Consider the following 26,564-nt stretch of genomic DNA (forward strand, 5'->3'; position numbering starts at 1 on the left):
ATCTGTTTTGAAAAACTGAAACTAGTTTTCTTATTTTAGTGAGTTATTCTTCCTCCCCACAGCCAAACGGTCCTGGTATGATATCTAAGGGGCTACCTGAGACCATCTTTTTTTTTTTTTTTTTTTTTTTTTTTTTGCCTCTGTTTTTATTTATTTATTTCGATAGCTTTTGGGGGAACAAGTGGTGATTGGTTACATGAGTAAGTTCTTTAGTTGTGATTTCTGAGATTCTGGTACAACCATCACTTGCACTGTACCCAATGTGTAGTCTTTTATCCCTCACACCCCTCCCACTCTTTCCCCTGAGTCCCCAAAGTTCACTGTCTCATTCTTACGCCTCTGTGTCCTCATAGCTTAGCTCCCGCTTATGAGTGAGAATATACAATGTTTGGTTTTCCATTCCTGAGTTACTTCACTTAGAACAATGGTCTCCAGTTCCATCCAAGTTGCTACGAATGCCATTATTTCATTCCTTTTCATGGCTGAGTAGTATTCCACCATGTATATATACCACATTTTCTATAGCCACTCATTGATTGATGGGCATTTGAGCTTGTTCCATATTTTTGCAATTGCGAATTGTGCTGCCATAAACATGCATGTGCAAATACCTTTTTCATATAATGACTTCTTTTCCTCTGGGTAGATACCCAGGAATGGGATTGCTGGATCAAATGATAGATCTACTTTTAGTTCTTTATGGAATCTCCACAGTTTTCCATACTGGATGTACTAATAGTTTACATTCTCACCAACAGTGTAGAAGTGTTCCCCTTTCACCACATCCACGCCAACATCTATTATTTTTTAATTTTTTGATTATGACCATTCTTGCAGGAGTAAGGTGGTATCGCACTGTGGTTTTGATTTGCATTTTCCTGGTAATTAGTGATGTTGAGCATTTTTTTATATATGTTTGCTATTTGTATATCTTCTTTTGAGAATTGTCTATTCATGTCCTTAGTCCATTTTTATGATAGGATTGTGCCTCTGTTTAGCTCTTTAAAGGCTAGCCATGTTTGGACAACTACGATATACAAATATAAACCCTAGAGACCTACAAAGCCTACACCTCGTCCTCAGCCATTCCTGAGGTTTTCGGATAGGTGGAGGGTAGGTTACTAATGAACATTCATGCCTGTGGTGGTTACAAGCTAAGACATAGGGAATTGAGACTTCTCAGAAAGGATCTTTTAGAAAGGTCTGTAGAGGGAGTTATCTGCTGTTCTGGCAAAAGGTAAAGGTGGTTGGTTGTCTAGACTCTTTTTCTGCCACAGACATAGTAGAAATGGAAAGCTCCAGTTTATCTGAAAACTCTAGTTTATAATAGGATATCTTTGAAAGAGACAAAGGTACAAGGTATTAACACAAATATAAATGTTCAAATGTGCACATGCTCTGGACCAATCTGTCAATCAAGTGAGTAGAAATGATCCTTATGCAACAAAACTTGTGTCTCAGTGACATGCACAGCATCTTAGTGTGCAATATGTTTTCTTCAAAGCATCACATGTACACAATCAATCCACTGATCATGACACACTAAACTGTGTACCTCTTACTTGCCACTGGGGCAGATATTATGGAGATGAAAGATTCACTGCCCTTGAAGAGCTTATTAACCTGGGCAAGAAATGAAACAAGAAACAAGAGTATCAGACAACATTTAATCAAGTGAGAAACTGTCAATCTCTACCAATAAACTGGAGATTAAGGAAGGCTACAGTAGATTAGAAAGCTTCACAGAGGAAGACTCAGTTAAGTGAAGTGGTTAGGCGAAGGAGCACTGGAGGCAGGCAAATAGATCAGGCTCTGGTTTATGCCTTTTCTAGTCAGTTGTGAGGCCCTGGACAAGTCATTTAACCTTTATGAATTGAAATAAGTGAATTGAACTTGGTGATCTTTAAGATCACATTTGGTTCTAACTTCCAGTGACTTCTGAATTTGAAATCTTGCCACCCTCCTTAAATCATTTAAAATTCCTTTTGGGAAATAAGGTCGGGGCATAAATAAGCCAACAACCTACATGAGTTTTTTTCCTCCAGAAATTAAACTTCTTCCTCATTTTTTCACTTATAGGTGTCAAAACTAGTAGATGTTTCTTTCTCTAAGATTCTATGAATTGGCTGGGCATGGTGGCTCATGCCTGTAATCCCAGCACTTTGGGAGGCCAAGGCGGACAGATCACGAGGTGAGGAGTTCACGACCAGTCTGGCCAACATGGTAAAACCCCGTTTCTACTAAAAATACAAAAATTAGCCAGGCATGGTGGCGGGCACCTGTAATCCTAGCTACTTGGGAGGCTGAGGCAGGAGAATCACTTCAACCTGGGAGGCAGAGGTTGCAGTAAGCCAAGATTGTGCCACTGCGCTCCAGTCTGGGCAACAGAGCTTCACAGCTCTGTTGAGATTCTGTCTCAAAAAAAAAAAAAAACCAGATTCTACAAATTAATTTTTTACCCCTAATCATATCAGCTTTTTCTCCCCATTAGAGCATTTTTTCAACTTCAGGACTATTAATGGTTTCAGCCCAGGAACTCTTTGTTGTGGGGAAGCAGGAGGTGTTTATGCACGGTATGATGTTTAGGAACACTCCTGGCTTCTACTTACACAACATGTAGCATCCCCCAACTGTGATAATAATGTCTCCAGACATGGCTAAATGTTCCCTGGAGGGCAAAATTGCCCTCTGGTTAAAAATCACCACATTAAAGAGATGGACCAAGTGACTCTATAAGCCAGTTCCACTCTTACATAACTTACTGCGGGAAAAATTTGACAACTCATATGAAAACTCATGTCTGGTGTCTAGAGATGAGAACCTTGAATCTGACTAAACATAAGCCTCAAAGCAACTTTAAAAACCTATACTGAAGAGTTTTGTTGCATAATTGTTTCCACTTACTTGACAGATTGGCCCAAGAGCATGTTCATACTTGAACATTTATTACAGTATTTTGTACTTCTGTCTCTTTCAAAGATACCTGAATTCTAAACTAGAATTTTCAGTTCAACTAGAGCTTTCCATTTCTCATGTGCCCTTGGGAGAAATAAGAGTCTAGAAATCAACCACCCCGGCTTTAAATGGAGTTGGGGGAGAAGGGAATTAGTTTTCAGCAGGAATCCCAAGAACTGAAGAGATAATTCTCTACTGTTTAGACCGTTCTAAAAGGTCCTCTCTGAGAAGCTGCAATTCCCTCTGTATTATTAGCTTATAACCACTACAGGCATTAACGTCTTCTATTAGGATACAGGCTTCCTTCATTCCTCAACCATTCACCTACAAGAATGAACCAACAAACATTTATGAAGCACGCAATACTGCTCGTTGTTGTGCTAGGCAGCTATGCAGACATTCAAGTTTGGAATAAAAGGCAGGAGTTAAGGGGTAGCTTAAAAGGTAACTAAGAGCTCAACACAGAGAAGGAACTGTATAGACAGTAAGTACTACAGGAATTTAGAGGAAGAGCAGGTTACTCTCAGGTGGCATTTGGGGATCAGGCTTCAGAAACAGAGGAGGATTGAGCAGGGGATGGAGGATGGGGAGGACTAGGATACAGAGAAGAAAGAAAGGTGCTCCAAAGAGGTGCCCACAAAGTAAAGGTGTGGGGGCAGGCAGGAGGGCAGATAATCAACATTCAAGGAACAGTGAGCAGTGCAATATGGATGAAGTTGAGATGGTTGGGGCAGGGTAAGGCTTAAAGGGCACAGACCGGTTAGATTGTGAAGAACCATGAATACAGCACTAGGGAGTCTCTGTCTTCACAGAAGGCTTCTGCGTAGTGAGGTAACATTAAAAAAGAGAGGGCAAAAAACAAATCCATTATATAACATTATTTTATTATACAACAACCTTAGAAAGTGGGTATTATGACAACTTTAGAGATAAGTAGATTAAAACTCTGACACATAAGGAAAGCTGTTCCAGGTCATTCTGTTAGTACGTCACAAAACTGAGGAGTGAAAACAGGTCTGATTCTGTTGCCCCATTCTCTTTCCATGGCAACACACTGAGTTGCAAGGGGTTTTAAATTCATTATAAGTTGAATTTGATCCTTTCCACTCTCTGTGGTGATAGACAGGTTGTCTAATGTTGCCTCCTTGTGCTACACCTCACAAATCTGCCACTTCAGCCAGAACACTCAGAATGTCCCTAAACATATGCAGGGCTTTCCCCTTTCTCCTCCCCACTTCTCTACATGGACACAATTTTCATCTCTTGTCAAGTGAAATAAGACCCACACTGAAAGGTCTGTATCAATGCTCGCCTCTTCTGAAACCTTCCATGATCACCATAGCCAATAGTGATTGGCCTCTCCTTCCAACTCCACCTGCCTCCCTGAAGCCACTGTTAGGGTGACAAGAGATAATGAATGTGAGAAGCCAAGCCCCACACAAATGGGCAGGCACGGAGAAGACTGACCTGGTGGTGGCACTTGGGATAGGAGATGTGAGAAAGCAAGTCCAAAGAGAAGCTCATGTTCTCATTAGGACACTGTTCTCAGAACACAAAAGGTGCAGTCAGTGTTCACTCTATCCTAAGGCAAGATTCTGTAAGCAAAGGGCACAAATGCCAAGCATGAAGAACATCAATATGTGCAGAGCAGGAGGTACCTGATCAGCCTCAGAGATGATGGGAGAGAAAAGCATCAGAAGTGAGTGAAAATGACTCATGGAAGGAGCATCACAACCATTGCACACCTAAGCTCATAAGCAGGTGGCTGCCTTGACAATCCTGATAATGACCCAAGACTTTCAGAAAAGGCAATCAAGGGGTCAAGGTCCAGCCATTATAAAGACTAGCACCACCAACTTAGGCCACATTTGGTGTGATTCTGCCATTGCAGAAACAGAAAATTTTCCCAGATGGTACACTCTAAATCTGGATTTCTATTTCTCAAGGAACACTGTAACTTAATAAGGAAAGACTGGCACTCTCAGAATCATTTTTTAGAAATAATCACTATGTATCTTCCCAGGTCAGAAGGAGAAGTGTTAGGGTTCAACCTTGTCAGTCTCCAAATTCAGGAGTACAAAATTGCAAACCAAGGAAGCATCCCAAGTAAAAACTGCCATGGCAAAGGAAAGTTGTCAAGTTGGCTCCTATGTCTCCCCTCACCATACAAGAATCTGCATCAACACAGACACTCTTCGAACAACTCAAAGTAATTCCTTAAAAATGCATTACTATCCTTTACAATTAGTGGTTTGGCTGTTTTGTTCTGTTTTTATTTCCTCTCTTCTCTTTAACAAGAAAAAGCTATTCTTTTTCTATTCTTATGCCTTTTCATGGTGTTCTTGCCTGAATTCACTATGCCTGAGATCAGTCATTTTTTAAGCCTTAGAAAACCACTGTTTTATATAAACAGGAGCTAACTAAAAACTGCAAGAGGTCCTCAAAAGTTCCATAACACAAGAGACAGACAGTTATTCCTTTAGGACAACAGGGAGGAAATCAGTGAGTAGGGATCATCCTGAGAACAGCTCTCATAGTAATTTACATAAGCAGCCCATTTATTTCATATGAAATTTTCTGATTATAAGAGTATATATTAATTACAGAAACTGAAAAATATAAATGCTTCTGAGGCTGCTGATTATAGCTTCTAAGGACAATGAGAAGACTAGGGAGAACAACGGACGATTACTATTTTTTTAGGCCAAACTTATCAAATATGGTCCTATTCCAGGTTTTTCTCAGACTGCCAATGAGGAAGTAAATATGCTTTGGGGAGGCTATCCTGTCCTTACTGCATGGCTCTGTGCCACAAAGTGGCAAACCCTTCTGAGAGTACAAGTTTAGGTAATCTGTCTGCTTGGATCAGACACAATGGCCGAGGGGCCAGCCAGGTTACTGGAAGAGAGGTGCAGGATTTCCTTTCCCCTAGCAAGCCAATCAGTGCCTGGATAATGGTTCAATCACCATGCACTGTTCAAGTAGTGGGAAGAAATGCCTCCTTAGGTGGCTGTTCTCAGAACTAGTTACATTCTTATCAGTAAGATAAAGTGGCCTTGTGCAGAGGATGTGGGCACATGGGAGGATCCCACAAAATTCATCTCAGGCTCTGGGAAAGGGATGTAGAAGTACCTATGGTGGGAGAAGAAAAGAGCGGCAGTTGAGTGGGAATTACATTTCTCTCTCTGGCTGTCTCAGACACTTGAATAGTATCAACAATTTCTCTATCATGATCCTCAAAGCAACATCTTCAATATTTCAACTCTACCAAACAGTTCCACATGGAAGGCCCAACTATACACTTCAAACTTAGCAGATGCCCATAACCCAATCTACTATCTTTCTTGAACTGTTTTTTGTCTCACCTCTAATGATGGTCCATCACCTTCCCCACTGCTCAGGTTCAACATCTGGGAACTATTCCCCACTTCTCTGCTTATCCTCCTCTCTGTCATATTATTTCCTCCTCTGTCCTCCCCGCTTATTTGTACTACTACTCCCCAAGTTCAGACTTTAGGACAGATAGTACTATAAGATAGTTAATCTACTACATTTAAATCCTCACCTCTATAATCCAGCCTTAAATACCATTCTGATCCTGGCAATTCTCCAGCCTCCCAGAAAATAGTACTTAAAATTGCTTAGTACCCAAAGTCCAAACCTTCTATCATGGCCTTCATCTTTCGTTTCATCTCCCTTTGAAACTCTAGACATATCCCCACACCTTCACCAGGACAACATACTAACTATCCTCCCACATACTACTGGGCTTTCTTACCTTTGATCATGCTGGTTGTAGGGCTGAAATACTCTTCTTCCTTTGTACCTCATACTAAAATCCCACTCATCCCTCATGTGTCACTTCCTATGGAAAATCTTCCTTACTTTTTAGTTTTCCACTGAGTTTCCAAAACTGCTGTCTGTAATTCTATTATTGCACATCATTCTGCCTCATAATTATTTGTTACCCCTCCTACACTATCATCTCAAAAGCAAGAATTAGTTATCATTTATTTTTTAACTCCTTATATCAGTGTTTCTTAAAATGCAGTCATTGACCACTTTCATCAGAAACACATATGACTTTGCAGAATTTCACATTCCCAGACCTATTAATTCCCACTGCAGGGATTCTGCATCCTAACAGGCTCTCTGGGCATATAAAATTTAAGACAGTCCTATACTATCCAGGACTTAAATAGTGCTCACAGTAGGTGCTCAACAAAGGCTCATATGGCTAATAAGGCACCTGGTAGCCATAGCTGGCCTGCATTTGTTCTTTTCACAGAATCACAGAATGTCAAGGCCAAAGGACTTTATAGGTGATCTAATAGAACTACTGCATTTTTCAAACAAAAGACATGAAAACAGGAAAGAACAGATAATGTCTCTAGGTGAACTCTAAAAAAGAAAGATTCACAAGGACCAGACAAAGTAGCGTAAGGAGAGTAAAGGACATGTGAGGGGGCCATTTCTGGGTCAAAGGTGGTTAGAAGTACAGCCCAGCAATCAGTGCTGCTTATTCAGCTGCCTTAATTTCTACCCTTAGTAACATATTGCCCATAAATAATTAGAGAGAGGATAGTTAAGAGATAAAGCAGGAAAACAAGAAAGGTAAAAACCATCAAAGAAGTTAGGATTATGACCAAGAAATAGGCATCTTAAGAAGTGATATAAGGAAAAAGACAAAGATGATGACGATGATGATCACAACAGGAACGACTAACACTTACCCGAAACTTTAGATGGGCCAGGGACTTTACTACACAATGTCTCTACTCCCCAAAGAAAACTTACAAGTAGGTATTTTAATCCCCAGATGAAGATTACAGATGAGGAAACTGAGGTTTACATGGGTAAAGTGTTTGCTCAAAGAGACACAGCAAGTTAGTGCCAAAACTAGAATTAAGACCCAAGACTGGCTCCACTGCTTGTGCTGTAGATACTGCCCAAAGGCTGTTATAAGATGTAACCCTGATAATGACTAAAACAATTAAATCGGTGCAAATGAAGAAATGAGGAAGTAATAGGAGAGGGGAGGGAGGAAAGGATACAAAAAAAGAAAAGCTGAGGTAAAAGGAAAAAAGTTCACAGATGGATAAAAAGAGGACAAATGAGGAAGACAAGTATTAAAGGTTAGTATATTTTATTTTAACAAAGTATTGCTACATCTGATGCTTGGTCTGACACAAAGTGGGGGCAACGGGGTTTGGAGGGATTTTGAAAACTTTATTTCAATGTTTATTCTTGGATTGCCCCCACTGCCGAATGAATAATTTCCACAGAAAGAGAGATTGGGAGGTGACTAGGTACAACCACAAATCATGATACATTATAGAATAAAGGCACCTATTTACTCTAACCTTTGCATCAGATACTGGACAACTCTTTAATATAAACCACAGCAGTAGAACACTATTTAAAACCAAATGATCTCTCATAAGAGGTTAACGAGAATGAGCTAATCAAATCAAAGGGCTTCCCTTTGAAAGACCCTTTCCTGTATAAAGTGTAAAACTTGTACTGATAAGTTTTATTGTTTAATGGGGGAGCTCTGAGAAAATCAAGAGAAAAAAGCCAAAGCATCATTATGAAATTTTGGGCTAGCTGCCAGATTATCTCTTATTTCCATTCCACCACTCCCCATAAATTAGCAGTGATTTGTCAAATAATATAAAAGACAAAAGAAAAGAAGGCAATCATATTTCAAATATATTTTTCTTCAGTTTAGCACTTCCTCCTTTTCATCACCATATCCATCATCATTACTTATATACTTTCCCATTAAACACTGAGATAAAAACAAAACTACAAAAACACTGTCAATTCTGATAACACACGGCCTTGGCCAAGCATTCCACAGCTGAGTCCCCGAGGGAGTAAGCAGCCCTGAATCCAACCACCGTCCCACGCCACCTGAATTACCACATATCAAAATGACCAGAGGTCTCTGGGAGTCTTCAACTTCTCAACCTCTAGAGCTAAAGTGTGATGCAGTCCCTGGAGTCAGGACCACTCCTGAGAAAACACTGCTTTCTACACAACATGTTGCCAATACAGTTCAAAAAGTTCAAAGCACTTACAAAATTAATTTCATTTACAGAAAATGAAACATCCTGACTCCAGCTGTCTGAGATCTGATAGTTTCTCCATAAACGTTGATTTTGTTCTGGTACATTTGCGCTCCATGATAATGTGAAAGAACAAAAGAGTCATGTAGAAATTGGGCTATCGATCTGAGACTTTGAATACAACTGAAAACACTTCACCTTTCCATACTTCTTTTGATCATTATGACTCAATGCCTCCTAATGACTCTCTATAAACAGGGAGTCTTCTAGATTGCTAAGTCTTTTTCCTTCTTCCCTTCCTCCCTTCCTCTTTTCTTTTCTCCTCTGTTTTTCTTTTTTCATATGGAATCTTGCTCTGTCACCCAGGCTGGAGTGCAGTGGCCTGATCTCTGCTCACTGCAAGCTCCGCCTCCCGGGTTCCCGCTGTTCTCCTGCCTCAGCCTCCCAAGTAGCTGGGACTACAGGCGCCCGCCACCACGCCCGGCTAAATTTTTGCATTTTTAGTGGAGACGGGGTTTCACCGTGTTAGCCAGGATGGTCTCCATCTCCTGACCTCGTGATCCGCCCGCCTCGGCCTCCCAAAGTGCTGGGATTACAGGCGTGAGCCACTGCGCCCGGCCGATTGCTAGTTTTCTTTTGAGAATCTATGGATAAAACAAACTAGCACCTTTGAAATTTAATATATTCCACAAATATACTCCTCTTCTTTCTACTGCTCCCTAGGTGGAACCACTTCTTTTGCCTCATTGAACTCAACATCCTTCAGACTTTTAATCCATTCCAAATCCCAGTCTTCATGTTGAACTGGGTTAAGCGTTTTTTAAAAAATCGTTTTCTTCTATGAATGAGTTTTCCAACTTGCTTAATCTCCTCCAGGACATCTGCTTTCTGATGAAACCCAGGAGCCTCCAACTCTGAGTAGAACATTCACTGTGTGGTCTTTTTAAAAGAGCTAGATGCATGGAGTTCTCTTGTAATATGCATTCCAAATTTGGACAAAACTTTCTTGGAGCTATTTGACATAATGCTGTATAAAAATGATCCAAGAGATGACACATTTTAATGCTCCATACCTCATTTACTGAAACATGTCCAAGAAAAAAAAAAAACACTTTTTTTTTTTTTTTTGAGACAGAGTCTGGCTCTGTGGCCCAGGCTGGAGTGCAATGCTGCAATCTCGGCTCACTGCAACCTCCGCCTTGCGGGTTCAAGTGGTTCTCCTGCCTCAGCCTCCCAAGTAGCTGGGATTACAGGAGCACGCCATGACGCCCGGCTGTTTTGTATTTTCAGTAGGGACAGGGTTTCACTATGTTGCCCAGGCTGGTCTTAAACAACCAACCTCAAGTGATTCGCCCACCTCGGCCTTGCAAAGTGCTGGGCTTACAGGCAAGAGCCACTGCCCTAGGCTCATTTTTTTTTTTTTTTAAGATTTGGTAATGACAATTTGGGGTGTTCTGATAAAATAACAAGCCTTTGCTGCCATCTAGAGGTAAAAACTATGTAATGAAATTAAGAGTTACCTAAAAAACAAAAGCTTGCACATCAATGGTGTGGAAACAAGTAGTAGCCCAGTAACTTTCAGTCAGCTGGGCCTGAAAGTTATCAGTGACCACCGTTCCAAGACACATTTTCTTCACCAACACATATCAGTGTTGCTCAAAAAAACCGAGATCCACCAATACTGTGTGTCATACCAATCTGTCCTGGCCTTTCACAGTATTGAACTATGCATACCCAGGTAGGCCAGAGTTTCAGGTGAAGAAAACATAAAGCTTACATTTAAAGGAAGTTCAATTATGGCAGTACTTTTCCAAGTGTGGTAGGCCGACCACCTGAGTCAAAGAAATCACTCTGAGAGTTTATTAAAAATGTGCATTCCTGGACCTATCCACAAACCAGTGAATTACAACGTATAGTGTAAGATTCAGAAATCTACAATTTAAAAAGGATCCCAACATACATTTTTGTACACTAAATTGGAGAACCAATCTAAATCTTGATAAAGTTACAGGACATCACAGAAACCTATCTTGGGAAGGCTATTATTAATGCTACAGTCACAATATTAGCAGACTTGATTAGTCCGTCACTGACTTCAACTGCACCTTCTACTGCTCATGGCTTGGATAATACAGTTGTTCACAGAAATGTCCTGATCTCTGAGTTGTTTCCTTCCTTTCTTATCTCTTAAAACAATTTAGTGTTGCTTTTTCTCATAGCATATTTACTATAAAATATGTGGAGAACACAGAAAATGTAAGAAAAATAAAAAGTCCACTAATCAGGGTTAACCACCAATAGCATGGGTGCATTTTCTTTTGGCATTTTCTTTTCGTGTGTAAATAATTAAAGCATGTATACAGTTTTAAATTCTACTTTTAACATTTCTAAGTAAACATTCTCCTGATGCTTTGGCCTCATTAACATAGCATATTGTCAAAATTATACTATAATTCATTTAACACATACTATCCATTTAGCTGTCCATTTTTCATCGTTATAAACAATGCTAAAATCAAATATCCTTGCCTGCTTCTCTACATCCTAGAAAAGATTCATAAGGTTCTTGATACATACTACCAAGCTGTTCCCCTAATCATCATTGGAGCTGCCCATCCCAGCAAAATCATACTGCGAAAACTTCTAAAAGTCTAAAGGCCCAAGTCAAATGCTATATTCTTCATGAAGCACTCTTAAAGACAATCTCATTTGAAATTAACCTTGCTCTGGCAATCTCATGGCTCTTTGCTGAGATTAATTTGGGACACTACTCTTTTTTATGTCTCACTACACTGTGATTGCCAAATATCTATTAATCTCCGTATCTACCACTATCTTTATCAAGAACTGTGCACACAGCACATATTCAACACACACCTGATTACTTCCTGACATTGTTTTCTTCAACCTGACAATCTTTAATCTGATATATCCCCAGAAACTGGTACTTTCAAAGCCAAATCCTCCAAACTGACTCCATGTCCTAAACAATGGAGTCTAAGGAGGCTGGAAGTGACTGCTTCTCCACCAACTGTACCATTAATTACCTTTTGTTCTCTTGTTTAATTCAAGATCAAGGAGGTATGCAAGCAGAGAATCCCAACACGGATCCCTAAACCAAAACCTACAGGCATCACCAAGATTTCCACTAAAGCCCCCACAGTGCCTATGGATAAGCCTATTTACAAAAATGGCCTTGAGAAGCTACACATCGTAAGAACTGTCACCTCCAACACTTTCCTCCACATGGGAGGGAGAAGGTAACTCACATCAATGCACTGCCTGGATACATTCATCTACAGAAATATGTGGAAAGCTAAAATTACCACTATGAAAGGTCAAAGGACCATCTCTCCAGGAAACGGTGAGGCAGCTTGGTGGACCTAATGAAGATCATCCCAAAAAAAGCAGCACATCTACAATTATTTTACTTCTATATGTATATATGCACATACACACGCTCACAGGCCTAAACCCAAATCTACCCATTTCCTCATCCGACATATATCTCATATATCTAACCCAAAGATGGACTATCTACAGTCAACCTGATATAGGACTAAATTCACTAGAACAATTCAAGAGTTTTCTGATGAACACAGACGTAATTATTCATTCTATAGAACTTTGCTAATTAATCATATTTTGCTAAGAAAAGGTGATAGCAAAAATTCCTAATCTGAGTCAAGAAAATCAGATTATTTCCGTCAAGGTGGCAGGACAATTAAAATCACACTTTAAGGTCTAAAACTATGATTTCTTTATGTCCAGGAGGAAAAAAACAAAGTGATAATTCTTAGTTACAAGGAGGAAAAGCATAACAAAAGTGAGTAACAGCTGAATATGTCCTTTGTGTAGAATATCTGACAATCACCAGTGTAGTGAGCATACCTTACTACTGACACTTAGTCTCCTATCCCATTTTTCCAGTATGTTTCCGCTTCTGTATAAACCAGGCCTCAGAATCATATTGCTAAGCTTGTAAAACTAACAAAAATTTTAGATTGGTATTGTTGCTTTCAGTAGCAATAAGGACATATCTGAATCAAAGGTAACATTGAGATCTTTTAGGGAGAGATGAATCAATGTTCCAGGTGCTCGAAAAAATACACAATTTATCATCTCATAGGACACTGTTTATTCATATCTCTTCCCTGAATAAACACTATACAAAATCAGTTGATTCAACAAAAGCTTGGGGTTAGGAGACTCAAATTCCAATCCTAGATTTTCACTCATGTGACACCGAGCTTTGCATTCATCAATCTAAGCCTTGAGTTTCCATATGTAAAACAGGAAAGTGAAATAATTCCTCAGGTCCCTTCCAGTTCCGATAAGCTATGAGCATGCCCAACTATTGAGACAAAATGTTGAATTCTATAAGGTCAGACAGAGCCCCTGGGAGAAAGCTAAAGTAATTCTTTTCATCACACTGAAAACTCTCTCATTGAATTGAGAGAAAGGTGAGCCTGTAATTCAGTGTGGACAGAGTAATACAGGACATTTTAAGACAAGGCATGTTTGACACAAAAGGCCATTCAAAAAACATTTCAAAAAGCTTCAATCGAGGGGGGGAAAAAAAATCAATGGAACGACACTAAATATTTTTTGTGATCCTTCACTAAAAACTGGAAGCATGACCCCAGAAGAAATCTTCATGGTTAAGGACTGCTTTAGCCAGGTGTCCTGGGTTGGAGCCAGCAGAGCAAGAGCAAAGAAACTGCCATTCCCCATACTTATCTAACTAAGTCCGCCTCATTGCACTAACGCCACTGTACAAACACCCCCAGGCCCCTGCAATTTCAAGGAGGAGGAGGGGCTAGAGGCCTGGGCAGCATTGAGAGGGATGATGGGCAGCATTGAGAAGGATGATGGGCAGCATTGAGAGGGATGATGGGCGCATTGAGAGGGATGATAGGCAGCATTGAGAGGGATGATGGGCAGCATTGAGAGGGATGATGGGCAGCATTGAGAGGGATGATGGGCAGCATTGAGGGGATGATGGGCAGCATTGACAGGGATGATGGGCAGCATTGACAGGGATGATGGGCAGCATTGACAGGGATGATGGGTGCATTGAGAGGGATGATAGGCAGCATTGAGAGGGATGATGGGCGCATTGAGAGGGATGATGGACAGCATTGAGAGGGATGATGGCAGCATTGAGAGGGATGATGGGCACATTGAGAGGGATGATGGGCAGCATTAAGAGGGATGATGGGCAGCAATCCCAGCAGGCAAGTGGCAGACGGCAGTAGGGGGAAGTCAAATTAATTAAAAGCCTGAAGTGGAAAAGTCTAAGTGAAAGAAAAGCAGGAAGAGAACAGCAGAAGGGGATGGACTGCAAAAGAAGGTGAAGACTGGGCATGATGGCTCACACCAGTAACCCCAGCACTTTGGGAGGCTGAGGTGAGAGGACTGCTTGAGGTCAGGAGCTCAAGACCCGTCTTGGCAAGACTTTGTCTCTCCAAAAAGAAAGAAAAAGCCAGGTGTGGTGGTGCACACCTGTAGTCCTAGCTACTTAGGAGGCAGAGGCAAGAGGACTGTTTGAGCCCACAAGTCCGAGGCTCCAGTGAGCATGATCACACCACTGCACTCCAGTCTGACTGACAGAGCAACATCTTGTTTGTTTAAAAAAAAAAAAAAAAAAAAAAGTGGGGGGGGTGATGAAGCTCTGACATTAAAAAAAAAAAAAAATGTATGTACAGAGTGTTTAGTACTGTGCCTGACATACAGCAGGTATTTGATAAATCTTGAGTGAATAGAGAATGAGTAAATGAAGAAGAGAAGGTCATTCAGTCAAGACATTTTCTCACTTGAGAAAATACACTAAGAGATAGCAATAGTGTATGACAGGATTAGGAAAAGTAGTTATGCCCAGGTGACATTCAACATTGGTAATTATGCTAATAGAAAAAAACTCATTGGAATCCCTATAGTGAAAACCAAACAGGTTGAAAAGAAGCATAAACAGGAAAAACAACATGCACTAACAATAGTCCCAGAAAAAAACAAAATATCTTGGGAGAAATTTTACTCAGAAGAGAAGCACAAAACATGTTGTATATTGAAGATTTCAAAATTGTTTTCTCCCATGTCAGGAGACTCCCTAAAGTACATTTTTATCCAAGCTGGCCTAAGTTTAAGAGGAAGCACAAAAAGAGGGACAACATAGTATACAAACTACTAAAAATTTGGGTGGAAGCCAGGCGTGGTGGCTCACGCCTGTAATTCCAGCACTTTGGGAGGCCAAGGCGGGTGGATTACCTGAGGTCAGGAGTTTGAGACCAGCTCGACCAACACAGAGAAACCTCGTCTCTACTAAAAACGCAAAATTAGCCGGGTATGGTGGCACAGGCCTCTAATCCCAGCTACTCGGGAGGCTGAAGCAGGAGAATCTGCTTGAACCCAGGAGGTGGAGGTTGCAGTGAGCTGAGATCACGCCATTGCACTCCAGCCTGGGCAACAAGAGCAAAACTCCGTCCCCCCCAAAAAAAAATTGGGTAGAAAAATGTCGACACTTCTATGGGAACCAGCAGAAACTCATCTTTCAGTGGTAAAGCAGTTCTAATCCCATTAAGACAAAAGTCTTCAAAGTAAAGTTGTATTGGCCAGCTGTGGTGACTAACACCTGTAATCCCAGCACTTTGGGAGGCCAAGGTGGGCAGATCACATGAGGCCAGGAGTTTGAGGCCAGTCTGGTCAACATGGCAAAACTCCATCTCTATTAAATACACAAAAATTAGCTGGGCTTGGTGGTGCATGACTGTAATCCCAGCTACTCGGGAGGCTGAGGCATGAGAATCACTTGAGTCTGGGAGGCGGAGGGTGCGGTGGGCCAAGATCACGCCACTGCACTCTAGCCTTGGTGACAGAGTGAGACTCTGTCTCAAAATAATAATAATAAAGTTATATTTTAACAAAAGGATTAACAACCAAAAACCATGCTTATTTCAAGCAATATGTAATAATAATATAATAAAAATGCAAATACAACTAAAGAGTGAGAATACTATTTGGAGTTCAAAACAGTAATGTCTGACCTATATGTAACACAACTGACACATAAAGAATATTGCCTCCTGAGCATCCTGTTTCCGCAAAAGTGTGGCCTCTGACGAACAATGAAAATAGAAGCTGACCTAATAATTCTAGAGTGATTTCACTTGATGAAATGTTTTAAAGTAAGCAGATAAAAATCCAAGTGAGTGAAAACAAATCCAATTTGTAACAAAAATGTCAACAACCTGATACTTTCAAGCTGAAGTATTTTCCTGGTCCTTCACTTACTTACCTTCAAGGTTTCTGAACTAATCTTGAGATTTTTTAGAATCAAATATCTGATTTTAACAGACATGTGACTGGTCTAATGCATGGCTGATAATTACTAAGTAATAGAGTAACACAATTCTCTCTGGATTTGTTTCAAATGTCTTCTCCTGAAGACAGGTGACATACAATTCAGGATGTGACTGAGTTTGGGGCAGGGTTTGCAAACTGTGGTTCACAGGCCAGATTTGACCCACTGTGAATGTTGAAAAACAATCAAAATAAGACTATTTTGTGATGTGAAAATTACATATAATTCAAATGTTGTTGTCCATAAATAAAGTTTTACTGGAACACAGCCATACTCATTCGTTTACATATTTATTTTCTATTACTGCTTTTACACTGCAACAGCAGAGTTATGACAGTGATGACTGGGCCTGCAAAACCTAAAATATTTATTATCTGGATTTATATGAAAAAAGTTTGCTGACCTCTGGTCTAGTATGAACTAGAACAAGGAACCCAGAAATAAGAATTTAAGAGCTTCATCAACTAATTTTTATAAGCAATATTAGCCATTTAAAAATCAATTAAGAACTCTATGAAATCTTATAAAAATGGGGAAACTATATTTCAAGCTGTGATATATTTAGTAAAATGTATAATTTTATGAATGCATCTGAAGTGTTCAACTAAAGAACATCAGATGAACAACAGATAAAAGATTTGTGTCAGGCCGGGCTCTGTGGCTCACACCTGTAATCCTAGCAATTTGGGAGGCTGAGGCAGGCGAATCATGAGGACAGGAGATCGAGACCATCCTGCCTAACACAGTGAAACCCCCTCACTACTAAAAAGAAAAAAATTAGCCAGGCGTGGTGGCACGTGCCTGTAGTCCCAGTTACTTGGGAGGCTGAGGCAGGAGAATCGCTTGAACCCAGAAGGTAGAGGTTGCAGTGTGCCAAGACTGCGCCATTGCACTCCAGCCTGGGGGACAAGAGCAAAACTCTGTCTCAAAAAAAAAAAAAAAAAAAAAAAAGATTTGTGCCACAAAATAACATATTATTATTGAATCTGATGGAAGAAATAGAAGTTATGTATAGGCTTTCCACATTTATCAGTAGTATTTTTCAAGAGATTCATGAACATTTAGCAAAATTACAGCAGGAACTACCTGACATGCAATTTAGGGAAATATGCATAAATCTCCACCTTTAAATGTTCATAATTGTTGTCAAGAACCACTCATTTAATCATTTGCAAGAATTGCAGAAATTATATGCAGTAAATTAAACCAGACCATGAAGGTTATCTAAGGGTCCATCTGTTACAGCCTTCAAGTATAGAACAATGACAAATAACATAGTCATTTTTCTCCCTCCTCTTTCTTCTTTCCTTCCCCTTGCCTTTTAAATTCATCTTGCCCCTGTGTTTTGCCCTTGAATATCTGTCAATACTACCTGCATTTTGACTGAACCACATCAATGTGTAAATCCTATAATATAAGCTGATTATGTTTTTCCCTCTAATTCTGGTACAGTGTCTAAAACAAGGCTAAGCACGAGAGCTTGACAAATGATTTTGAAAACAACATGCCCAGAAGTCAATCCTCTTTTGTGTTTTATTAACATCGCCTATAAATATTCCAAGTCTGAATTTTATATGTAGAGACAATGCCTTACAACATCTACAATGCGTGACTGTCTATATGTAAAACTAATACTGTAAAGGTTTAACTTCAGTGTGAAAAAAGAAAAAACACAAAACAAAAAAAAGCCTGGGTATTTGGGTTTAAAGAAAAGATCCAAGGTGCTCCCCTACTCCATTTCCAGAAGGAATTCAGCATGGATAAAGCAATATAATTTGAAGAATATACCATAAAATGATATTACAACGAAAATATTTACAAAGCTCATTTCAGCAATCTCAAAAAGAATAAGCACATAGATTCTAGGTGACAAAAGTTGTCACCAGTAAACATTACAGGCTTATTTACGAAGAGTCTGTTGTCCTTTTTCCAAAGGTAATTTATATAATTAAATCCAAATATGGTTACAATAAAATGTTAGTAAGACACAGTTTTACAAGGACTACTAATGTAATTTTGAAAAGAGAAAAGTGGCATTTGCCAAATCTGTCAAAAGCCTGGACAGGAGTTTGACAACTCTGCTAGCAGATCGAGGTCCTTCTGATAAAGATCTCCTAGGTTGAGGTCTTCAAGGTGTGACTATGAAATATTAAGAACTAATTAGTTAACTAACAAATACTTAATGAGTGCCTACTCTGTACCCAGATACTACTCTAGGCCCTGAAGCTAAGGCAAACAAGACAAACAAAATATCCACTCACATGGAGCTCTTACAGTCTAGTGTTGGGAAAAAGTAATAATTTAACAAGGAAAAATAGTAGTTGGTGCTAAGGGCTCTGCTGAGGATTACAATAACATAATAATTTAATAGATATTGTGATAATGTAACAGAACACCTAGTTACTCTAGACTGCCTGATCAGGAAGTGCCGCTCTGAGTAGGTGATGTTTGAATTGAGTACTTAATGTTAAGACAGAGCCAGCTGGCCAGGCCTGGTGGCTCATGCCTATAATCCCAGCACTTTGGGAGGCTGAGGCGGGCGGATCAAGAGGTCAGGAGTTTGAGACCAGACTGGCCAACATGGTGAAACCACATCTCTACTAAATATACAAAAATTAGTTGGGCGTGGTGGCAGGCGCCTATAATCCCAGCTACTTGGAAGGCTGAGGCAGGAGAATCATTTGAAGCCAGGAGCTGAGATCACGCCATTGCACTCCAGCCTGGGCGACAGGGCGAGACTCCATTTCAAAAAAAAAAGAAAACCAGCCAATCAGAAGGACAGGACAGAAAGGAAAAGAAACAGCTAAGGCAAAGGGCTAGGACAGAATGAGTGTGGCCTACTGAGGAACAGAATGAAGGCTGGAGTGGGTGGGACAGCATAAACTATAGGGGAGTAAATAGTAGAAGACCTGGTGGCCACCAGCCATGGTAAGTAATCTGAATTTCATTCTATGTGCCAGGGAAAAAGCTATTGGAGGGTTTAAGCAGGAGAGTGGCCTGACTTCTTTTAAAAAGACCTTTAGCTGGTGAGTGGGGGACAAGGTAGAAACTCTGAGCCCTGTTAGAAGCTTACTGCAGTGGTTAAGGCAACGTATACTCCAATGGAGGCAGAGAGAAGAAAAATGCAAAGAAAGATTCAGGATACGTTTTGGAGGTAGTGACAACAGGACTTGATGGATGAGATATAGGGGTGAAAAAAATAAATAAATCAGAATACTGCTAGGCCTTTGTGAAATTAGGTGGTTGGTGGTTTAATTTATGGAGACAGGAAAGTCTGGAGAAAAAGCATGTTTGGAGAGTAATTCAGTAGCTGGGTCTTGTCTATATTTGACATCCCTATTAAATAACTAAAGATCTAAAGAAGGCAGCCATATATGTTAAGCCTTGAGCTCCAGGATCAGGTTTGAGTTACTGGCAGAAATGGTTCTCAAAGCCCAAATGGAAAAGCTGCTTATTTGTAGCTCCAAGTAACCAGTGTTCTTTAAAAGAGTAAACTTTGGAAGACTAACAGACACAATTTGATAATGATATATAAACAAAAGAGTTTCTAAATTATGAGTCTCTTTAAACCGACAACAGATTATTCCTTTAGAGATGACATTCTTACCACTGATAATTAGAATGCGAAATATAAGCACACAGGCTCTGGTTTCAGACTGCCTGCATATGAATCACAGCTCCCCCATTTACCAATTAAATAGATAGTATTGGGTAAAGTAAAGTAAATAGTATTAGGTAAATCACTTAATTTCTCAGTATCTCAAATTCCTCATCAGCAAAGATAACAACAGTAACTACCCCTGGTGTACTTATGAAGATTAAATTAACTAGAATGTGTAAAGCAATGAAAACAGTATCTGGCAGGTAGTAAGCGCTCAACAAATGCCAGCTGGTATATTATTATTATTATTTTTTTTTGAGACGGAGTTTTGCTGTCATTGCCTAGGCTGGAGTGCAGTGGCACGATCTCGGCTCACTGCAACCTCCGCCTCCTGGGTTCAAGCAATTCTCCTGCCTCAGCCTCCTGAGTAGCTGGGATTATAGGCGCGTGCCACCAAGCCCAGCTAATTTTTTGCATTTTTAGTAAAGACAGGGTTTCATCACGTTGGCCAGGCTTGTCTTGAACTCCTGACCTCAGGTGATCCACCTGCCTCGGCCTCCCAAAGTGTAGGGATTACAGGTGTGAGCCACTGCGCCCGGCCGCAAGCTGGTATTATCACCTGCAGTCTCCTGGCATTGTACACAGAAGTGTCTTAACACTTCAGTTTTCTAGTTAGATGCTTGGGAAGAGATGGCATCAAAGATTCAGAATGAGGTGGGGAAGCATATGAAAGACCCTCCTTAAAAGACATGGAGGCTCAATGTTACAGACTGCTAAGAACATGCTCTTTAAAAATAAGCTGGCCGGGCGCGGTGGCTCAAGCCTGTAATCCCAGCACTTTGGGAGGCCGAGACGGGCGGATCACGAGGTCAGGAGATCGAGACCATCCTGGCTAACACAATGAAACCCCGTCTCTACTAAAAATACAAAAAAATTAGCCGGGCGAGGTGGCGGGCGCCTGTAGTCCCAGCTACTCGGGAGGCTGAGGCAGGAGAATGGCGTAAACCCGGGAGGCGGAGCTTGCAGTGAGCCGAGATAGCGCCACTGCACTCCAGCCTGGGCGACAGAGCGAGACTCCGTCTCAAAAAAAAAATAATAATAATAATAATAATAATAAGCTATCTGTATGCCAGTTATTCCTAAATCTGCATCTCAGCCTGGATCTGGCCCTGGAGCTCCAGACTCACATACTTAGCTGCCTACTGGGTACTCGACTTGGTAATTTAATAGGTATATCATTGAAATAAAAAGGGAAAGCAATCAGTATTCTCTTCATCTTCTGTAAGGAGATGATCGAGTAACATTTTCTTTTTTCTTTTCTTTCTTTTTTTTTTTTGAGACAGAGTGTCACTCTGTAGCACAGGCTGGAGTGCAGTGGTGCGATCTTGGCTTGCTGCAAGCTCTGCCTCCTGGGTTCAAGTGATTCTCCTGCCTCAGCCTCCTGAGTAGCTGGGACTACAAGTGCCTACTACTACACCTGGCTAATTTTTGTCTTTTTAGTAGAGACAGGTTTTCTCCATGTTGGCCAGGTTGGTCTCGAATTCCTGGACTCAGGTGATCTGCCCGCCTCGGCCTCCCAAAGTGCTGGGATGACGGGCCCTCAAGTGACATTTTGAACTGCAGAATCTCTCGACTCCCTTCCATAAGTCACAAAATCCATGCTATAATTGACATTCTCTCAGTTTTCACCTTCACACTGAGAAAGTACCCAGACTGGTCAACTACATTAAAATCTCAGGCATTGTATCTACTCATTTCAGCATTAATATTTTCAAATCATTATTTTATTTATTTTTTTTTTGAGGCGGAGTCTCGCTCTGTTGCCCAGGCTGGAGTGCAGTGGCGCGATCTCGGCTCACTGCAAGCTCTGCCTCCTGGGTTCCCGCCATTCTCCTGCCTCAGCCTCCCGAGTAGCTGGGACTACAGGCGCCGCCACCACGCCCGGCTAATTTTTTTGTATTTTTAGTGGAGACGGGGTTTCATTGTGTTAGCCAGGATGGTCTCGATCTCCTGACCTCGTGATCCGCCCGCCTCGGCCTCCCAAAGTGCTGGGATTACAGGCTTGAGCCACCGTGCCCGGCCTTTCAAATCGTTATTCTACTGAATGTATTACTTACTATAAGTCACTTCAAACAGTTTCTGAAGGTTTACAGGGAATAAGGAAATAAATCAAATATAAGATGTCATTAGATGATTCCTGGGATCTTATGCCTAAGGCATCCTGGGCTGCACACTCAGCACTGCGACTCCCAGCTGCCTTATGTTGGGTCATGACTCCAGTTGCCACCAATGGAGTGACTAGACATCCCCTAAGGACCAGGAGAGTCCCTGCAAAATTCTAAATTCATAGCCTTCCACTCACAAAAGTTTCTAGATTGGATGAGAAATTATATGTCTACCTACATACTCTGTAGCAGGTAACATGCATACACACACACATTTATTCTGCTAACATACACCAAACACCGAATAAGTGCCAGGACCCATGGTGAGCTCCAGTGCAATGCAGGACTCTAGCACAAAAATGACAGGTTTTAAAGAGCCATAAAAACGTTGTGTTACATACCACATCTAAGAAGACAAGAGAACAGCCAAAAAATAGTACAGTTCCTTAGACAGACAACAAACAGACAGCTACATTAGATGTTATAAACCATGTATAACCAACAAATACTTGTAAGTGACTGAAATGTTCCACTGCCTTGCTACCATGGATGTGAAGTGGGAACACGTGATAGCGAAAGATGTTTTTTTTTATAGGCAAGTAGCATAATCCACAATAGGAATAAAAGCACCAATACAACTATCTTTCCTTTCTGTGATTTAACGTATTATTTCTCCTTTGACTTTTGAAACAAAACATAATTCACATATTTTAGGCTGAAATAACAATTGAATACATCTGACATCCCTGTCAAATAACTTAAGACTTCAAGAAGGCAGCCAGGTAAATAAGCCTTGTGCTCTAGGATCAAGGCTAGATCCCATCAACATAAGAAGAATCAGGAAATCTGAAATGGTTCAGCTGTGATTCCTTTTGAATTAGAAACAGTGTACAGATTACAGTTAGGCAAATTGCCAGTGAATACTCAAGGAGATTTCAAACAAATGCATATATTTACTTTGCTTAGGAGCAGCGAACAAAGCAAAGGCCTATGATAAATTTAATGTCAGCAATTTTCAAAGCTTACTCTTGGCCGGGTGCGGTGGTTCACACCTGTAACCCCAGCAATCTGGGAGGCCAATGCGGGCAGATCACTTCAGGTCAGGAGTTCGAGACCAGCCTGGCCAACGTGGTGAAACCCCGTCTCTACTAAAAACAAAAATTAGCCAGGCGTGATGGCAGACTCCTGTAATCCCAGCTACTCGGGAGGCTGAGGCAGGAGAATTGCGTGAACCCGGGAGGTGGAGGTTGCAGTGAGCTGAGATCGCGCCATTGCACTCCAGCCTGGGGGACAAGAGCGAGACTGTGCTTCAAAAAAAAAAAAAAAAAAAAAAAGCTTAGTCTTATGGCTAGAAGGAATTTAAGAAGTAGAGTAATCTTAGGCACTCCAACACATTGTCTTCATGGGAATTCTGGCAACTTAGATGAAGGAGGCTGTAGCAATTTAAAGTTTTACTAGATTCAGTGTTTAAAACTGTTGGTTGGTAAAACCCTAAAAAAGATGATCTTTAAGGGCTCTTTACAGATTATGATACAAAAGCCCAGAGAAGTCACATAGTAGTAGTGGGAAAAGTATGACTTTCAAAATCAATCACACTTAACTCTTCCCAGACCTCTTCTTCAATGTGTGTTCCTAAGAACACGACTTAACTTTTTTCTGTTTCTCCACCTATACAAACGAAGAGAATACTTACCTTTTAGGGATGTTATGAAGGCTAAATCAATTCATATTTATGACGACATTTGTCACATAATAGATACTCAAAACATGTTGATTGCCTTTCTTTCAAGGGATGAATAACTTGAAAGTCACACAGCTAGTGAGGACTAGAACCAAGAGATCCCCTTTACCACTCAAACAGAATTCAACTATTTCTTAAATGGCCACTATTCGTCTTCAGTCATATCATAAAATAGAGCTTTTTAACACCTGAGTTGGTAGGGGTAGTTATTAAAGTAAATGTGGAACACCACAGGGCTGCAAAAGAGTCAGGAAGTTTAATCAAGGAAATATTGTATTGGCTACCTTTCTAAAAATGACATCTGCTTAGTTTGTACCTGAAGGCTTGTCCTTCTGGAAACAATGCAACAACTAAAGTTGGTTATTTTTAATGGATATTTCACAACTAATATTTCAAGACTGTTTGCAGCAAATAGGTATCAAGTGTCTAACGTGCAGGGCCCTGTAGATAACAGAAGTATGAATCCAACTTTGGACCTGTCTTCTCTAGTAGAGAAGGGAGACAGACCTTGAGGAGTGATAAAAACCAACCAACCAACCAATAATTGCATGGTAGGTGTGATGGAACTTAAAAAGTTCAAGGCCAGCCTGACATGGGGGGTTACTTAATGCTACTCTACTTGGGGATAAAATGCCCGTCAGAAGTCGGTAAACATAGCAAAGCATAGCAGAAACTATTCAAATTGTGTTAATTGAATTCTAGTATTGTTTCCCAAAGGAGTTAGCTTTGTGAACTTGTCAAGTTACTTGACATCTTTAGGTTACGTTTCTCATCTGTAAAATAAGTGAGTTCAAAGGATGATCTCTATTTAAGCCTCCTTCCAGTTCTAATATTCCAAATTACATGATAAGGATCATAACCACAAGAAATACAGTAACTTATATTTACCGCATATCTATTATATGTCAAGCACCACGCTAAATTGCATTATTGTACTGTCTTCACAACTTTATGAAGTAGACATTATTGTTATCATTATTTTACATGAGAAAAAAGAGGCTAAACAGTATCAGAATACTGCAGTCGTGATTTGAATGGAAGCAGTCTGAACCAGTAACCCCTGCTTCTGACCTCAGTCTGAAGGGTAACCCTGAATTGAAGCAGTTCATGGGTCACCCTTACCCATCACACAAAGTTGCTTCTCGTCACAAAAACTGTCTTATCCATTCTCAAGAAATAATGAAAAGAGAAAGCTTGGGAAAGGATCCTTCCTGGCTGGCAGACAGATCTGAGTTAATGTCACGTTGTCTGTTTCACGTGTTAAAAAGTCTCTTGCACCACTTTCCCCGAGATGCTTGCGCGCTCCCTCCCACGGCTGTGCGCGCCCCTGTCGGGCTGACACCGCGACCGCCAGAAGCGATCAGGGCTGAGGCGCACGGAAGGGCTCCGGGAGAGGCCCCGTAGGAGCGCGGGTACAGAGTGGGTACCTGGGCTGCTGTCTGCTCCAGTTGGCTGGTTCTCCCACCACTCGTCTCCGAGATCGTCTGCCATCTCAGCTCAGGATTCGACGTGGGCTGAACACCACGGGGAGGCGGCCAGCTGCGGAGAATCACGCTGTCTCAAAGCCAGTTCTGTCGGCGTAGGTACACGCGGAGCCCCGGCTAGACACTGTCGCCTCCGCCCCGCGGCGATGACGTCACACCTCCGCCCCGCCTCTCCGGCAGCTACTTCCAGACTCGTCGCAGTTTTCACACAGGCGCCGACAGGCAGAAGCAGTTTGGAAACGCAAAATAAATCTTTCCAAAGCTTAAAGACAAAAAGGAACATAAGACGAAAGGAATTGTCATCGTTTTTGAAAAACGTATTTAAAAAATTTTTGTTTAGGTGTTCTGTTTCCCGATAAGATTGTGTCGAAAGTGTGAGACGCGATGCGAAGACGATTTTTCTCCGCTCAGTTTCAAAGAACTTGGGCCGCGGGAGAAGACACAAACACGTGCGTGTGTTTTCGCTTGTGCGTCAATGTTTCAGAGTTTATGTGTTTGTACAGTTTGCTCTTAGAATAACATGCACAAGGATCCATGACCATGAATGTCTGGCCTTTGTAGTAAATGTAGTTCTGCTATTTATGCAATATGAGTAAAGAAAATGTAATTGGTCTGGAAAGGCTCGCCCACAGTAAGACGCAAGTGGCCAAAGACCTGAAAGTTGTTTTGCCCGTACTCCCTCGGTTGTGTATCCCACCCCCTATTTGGGAAACGAAGTATAAGGGAGCCCGTTGCTTCGTAACTATAGGTAAGAGACCCACAGTGCCTCTTGTCCCATTCCCAACGTGAAGTGGCAGGGAGGGACTAGGAAAACGCGCTGGGCACCAAGTGTTGGGGCTACCTGTGAAGTAATTGTGGACGGTATTTTTCAGGACGTCAAACACAGAGGTAAAAATTATACAGAATGTATTAAAAGCACGCAACGTGCCTGGTACTATGCATGGAATAGTAAGATGAGTCCATTCAGATGTCACCCTACAGTAGTGGAAGTGTAATGTGTAAGAATAAAGGGCTAGGCTTCTAATAGGATACATCCTCAGAAATGACAAGACAGGGAACCTTAATCTGATGAGGACGGGATTAGCCATATGTGGAAAATTACCCCGTGTGCACCCAGCTCATAGGTGTTTTATAAATGCATTGCTGCCTAGACTTTGTCAGCACACTCTAAATGCCCCAAAAGGGAA

General features: G+C 41.0%; 2 protein-coding genes across 9 annotated transcripts in view; one reads left to right on the forward strand and one right to left on the reverse strand.

Annotated features, from left to right (window-relative positions):
* The window catches only part of LOC105477476 (filamin A interacting protein 1 like), a 297,624-nt gene extending 280,971 nt beyond the window's left edge, over positions 1 to 16,653 (forward strand). For all 5 annotated transcript variants that reach the window (XM_011733987.3, XM_024791455.2, XM_011733988.3 and 2 more), the window contains one exon: positions 12,099 to 16,653. In XM_011733987.3, the coding sequence (XP_011732289.2) occupies positions 12,099 to 12,290 (192 nt within the window). In that variant the 3' untranslated portion in view covers positions 12,291 to 16,653. The remainder of the gene's footprint in view (positions 1 to 12,098) is intronic.
* The window catches only part of LOC105477475 (cms1 ribosomal small subunit homolog), a 369,751-nt gene extending 344,230 nt beyond the window's left edge, over positions 1 to 25,521 (reverse strand). For 2 of the 4 annotated variants that reach the window (XM_071092523.1, XM_071092522.1), the window contains exon 1: positions 25,321 to 25,459. Coding sequence is in view for 1 of the 4 variants with exons in the window: in XM_011733982.3 (XP_011732284.2) it covers positions 25,321 to 25,384 (64 nt within the window). In the remaining 3 variants the exon portion in view is untranslated. Of the gene's footprint in view, positions 1 to 25,320 lie in introns of all 4 variants that reach the window. The other 2 variants (XM_011733982.3, XM_071092521.1) reach the window with 2 other exon arrangements.
* Between the last annotated feature and the right edge of the window lie 1,043 nt (positions 25,522 to 26,564).

Source organism: Macaca nemestrina, chromosome 2 (genome assembly GCF_043159975.1).
Source record: "Macaca nemestrina isolate mMacNem1 chromosome 2, mMacNem.hap1, whole genome shotgun sequence".
NCBI classification, from domain to species: domain Eukaryota; kingdom Metazoa; phylum Chordata; class Mammalia; order Primates; family Cercopithecidae; genus Macaca; species Macaca nemestrina.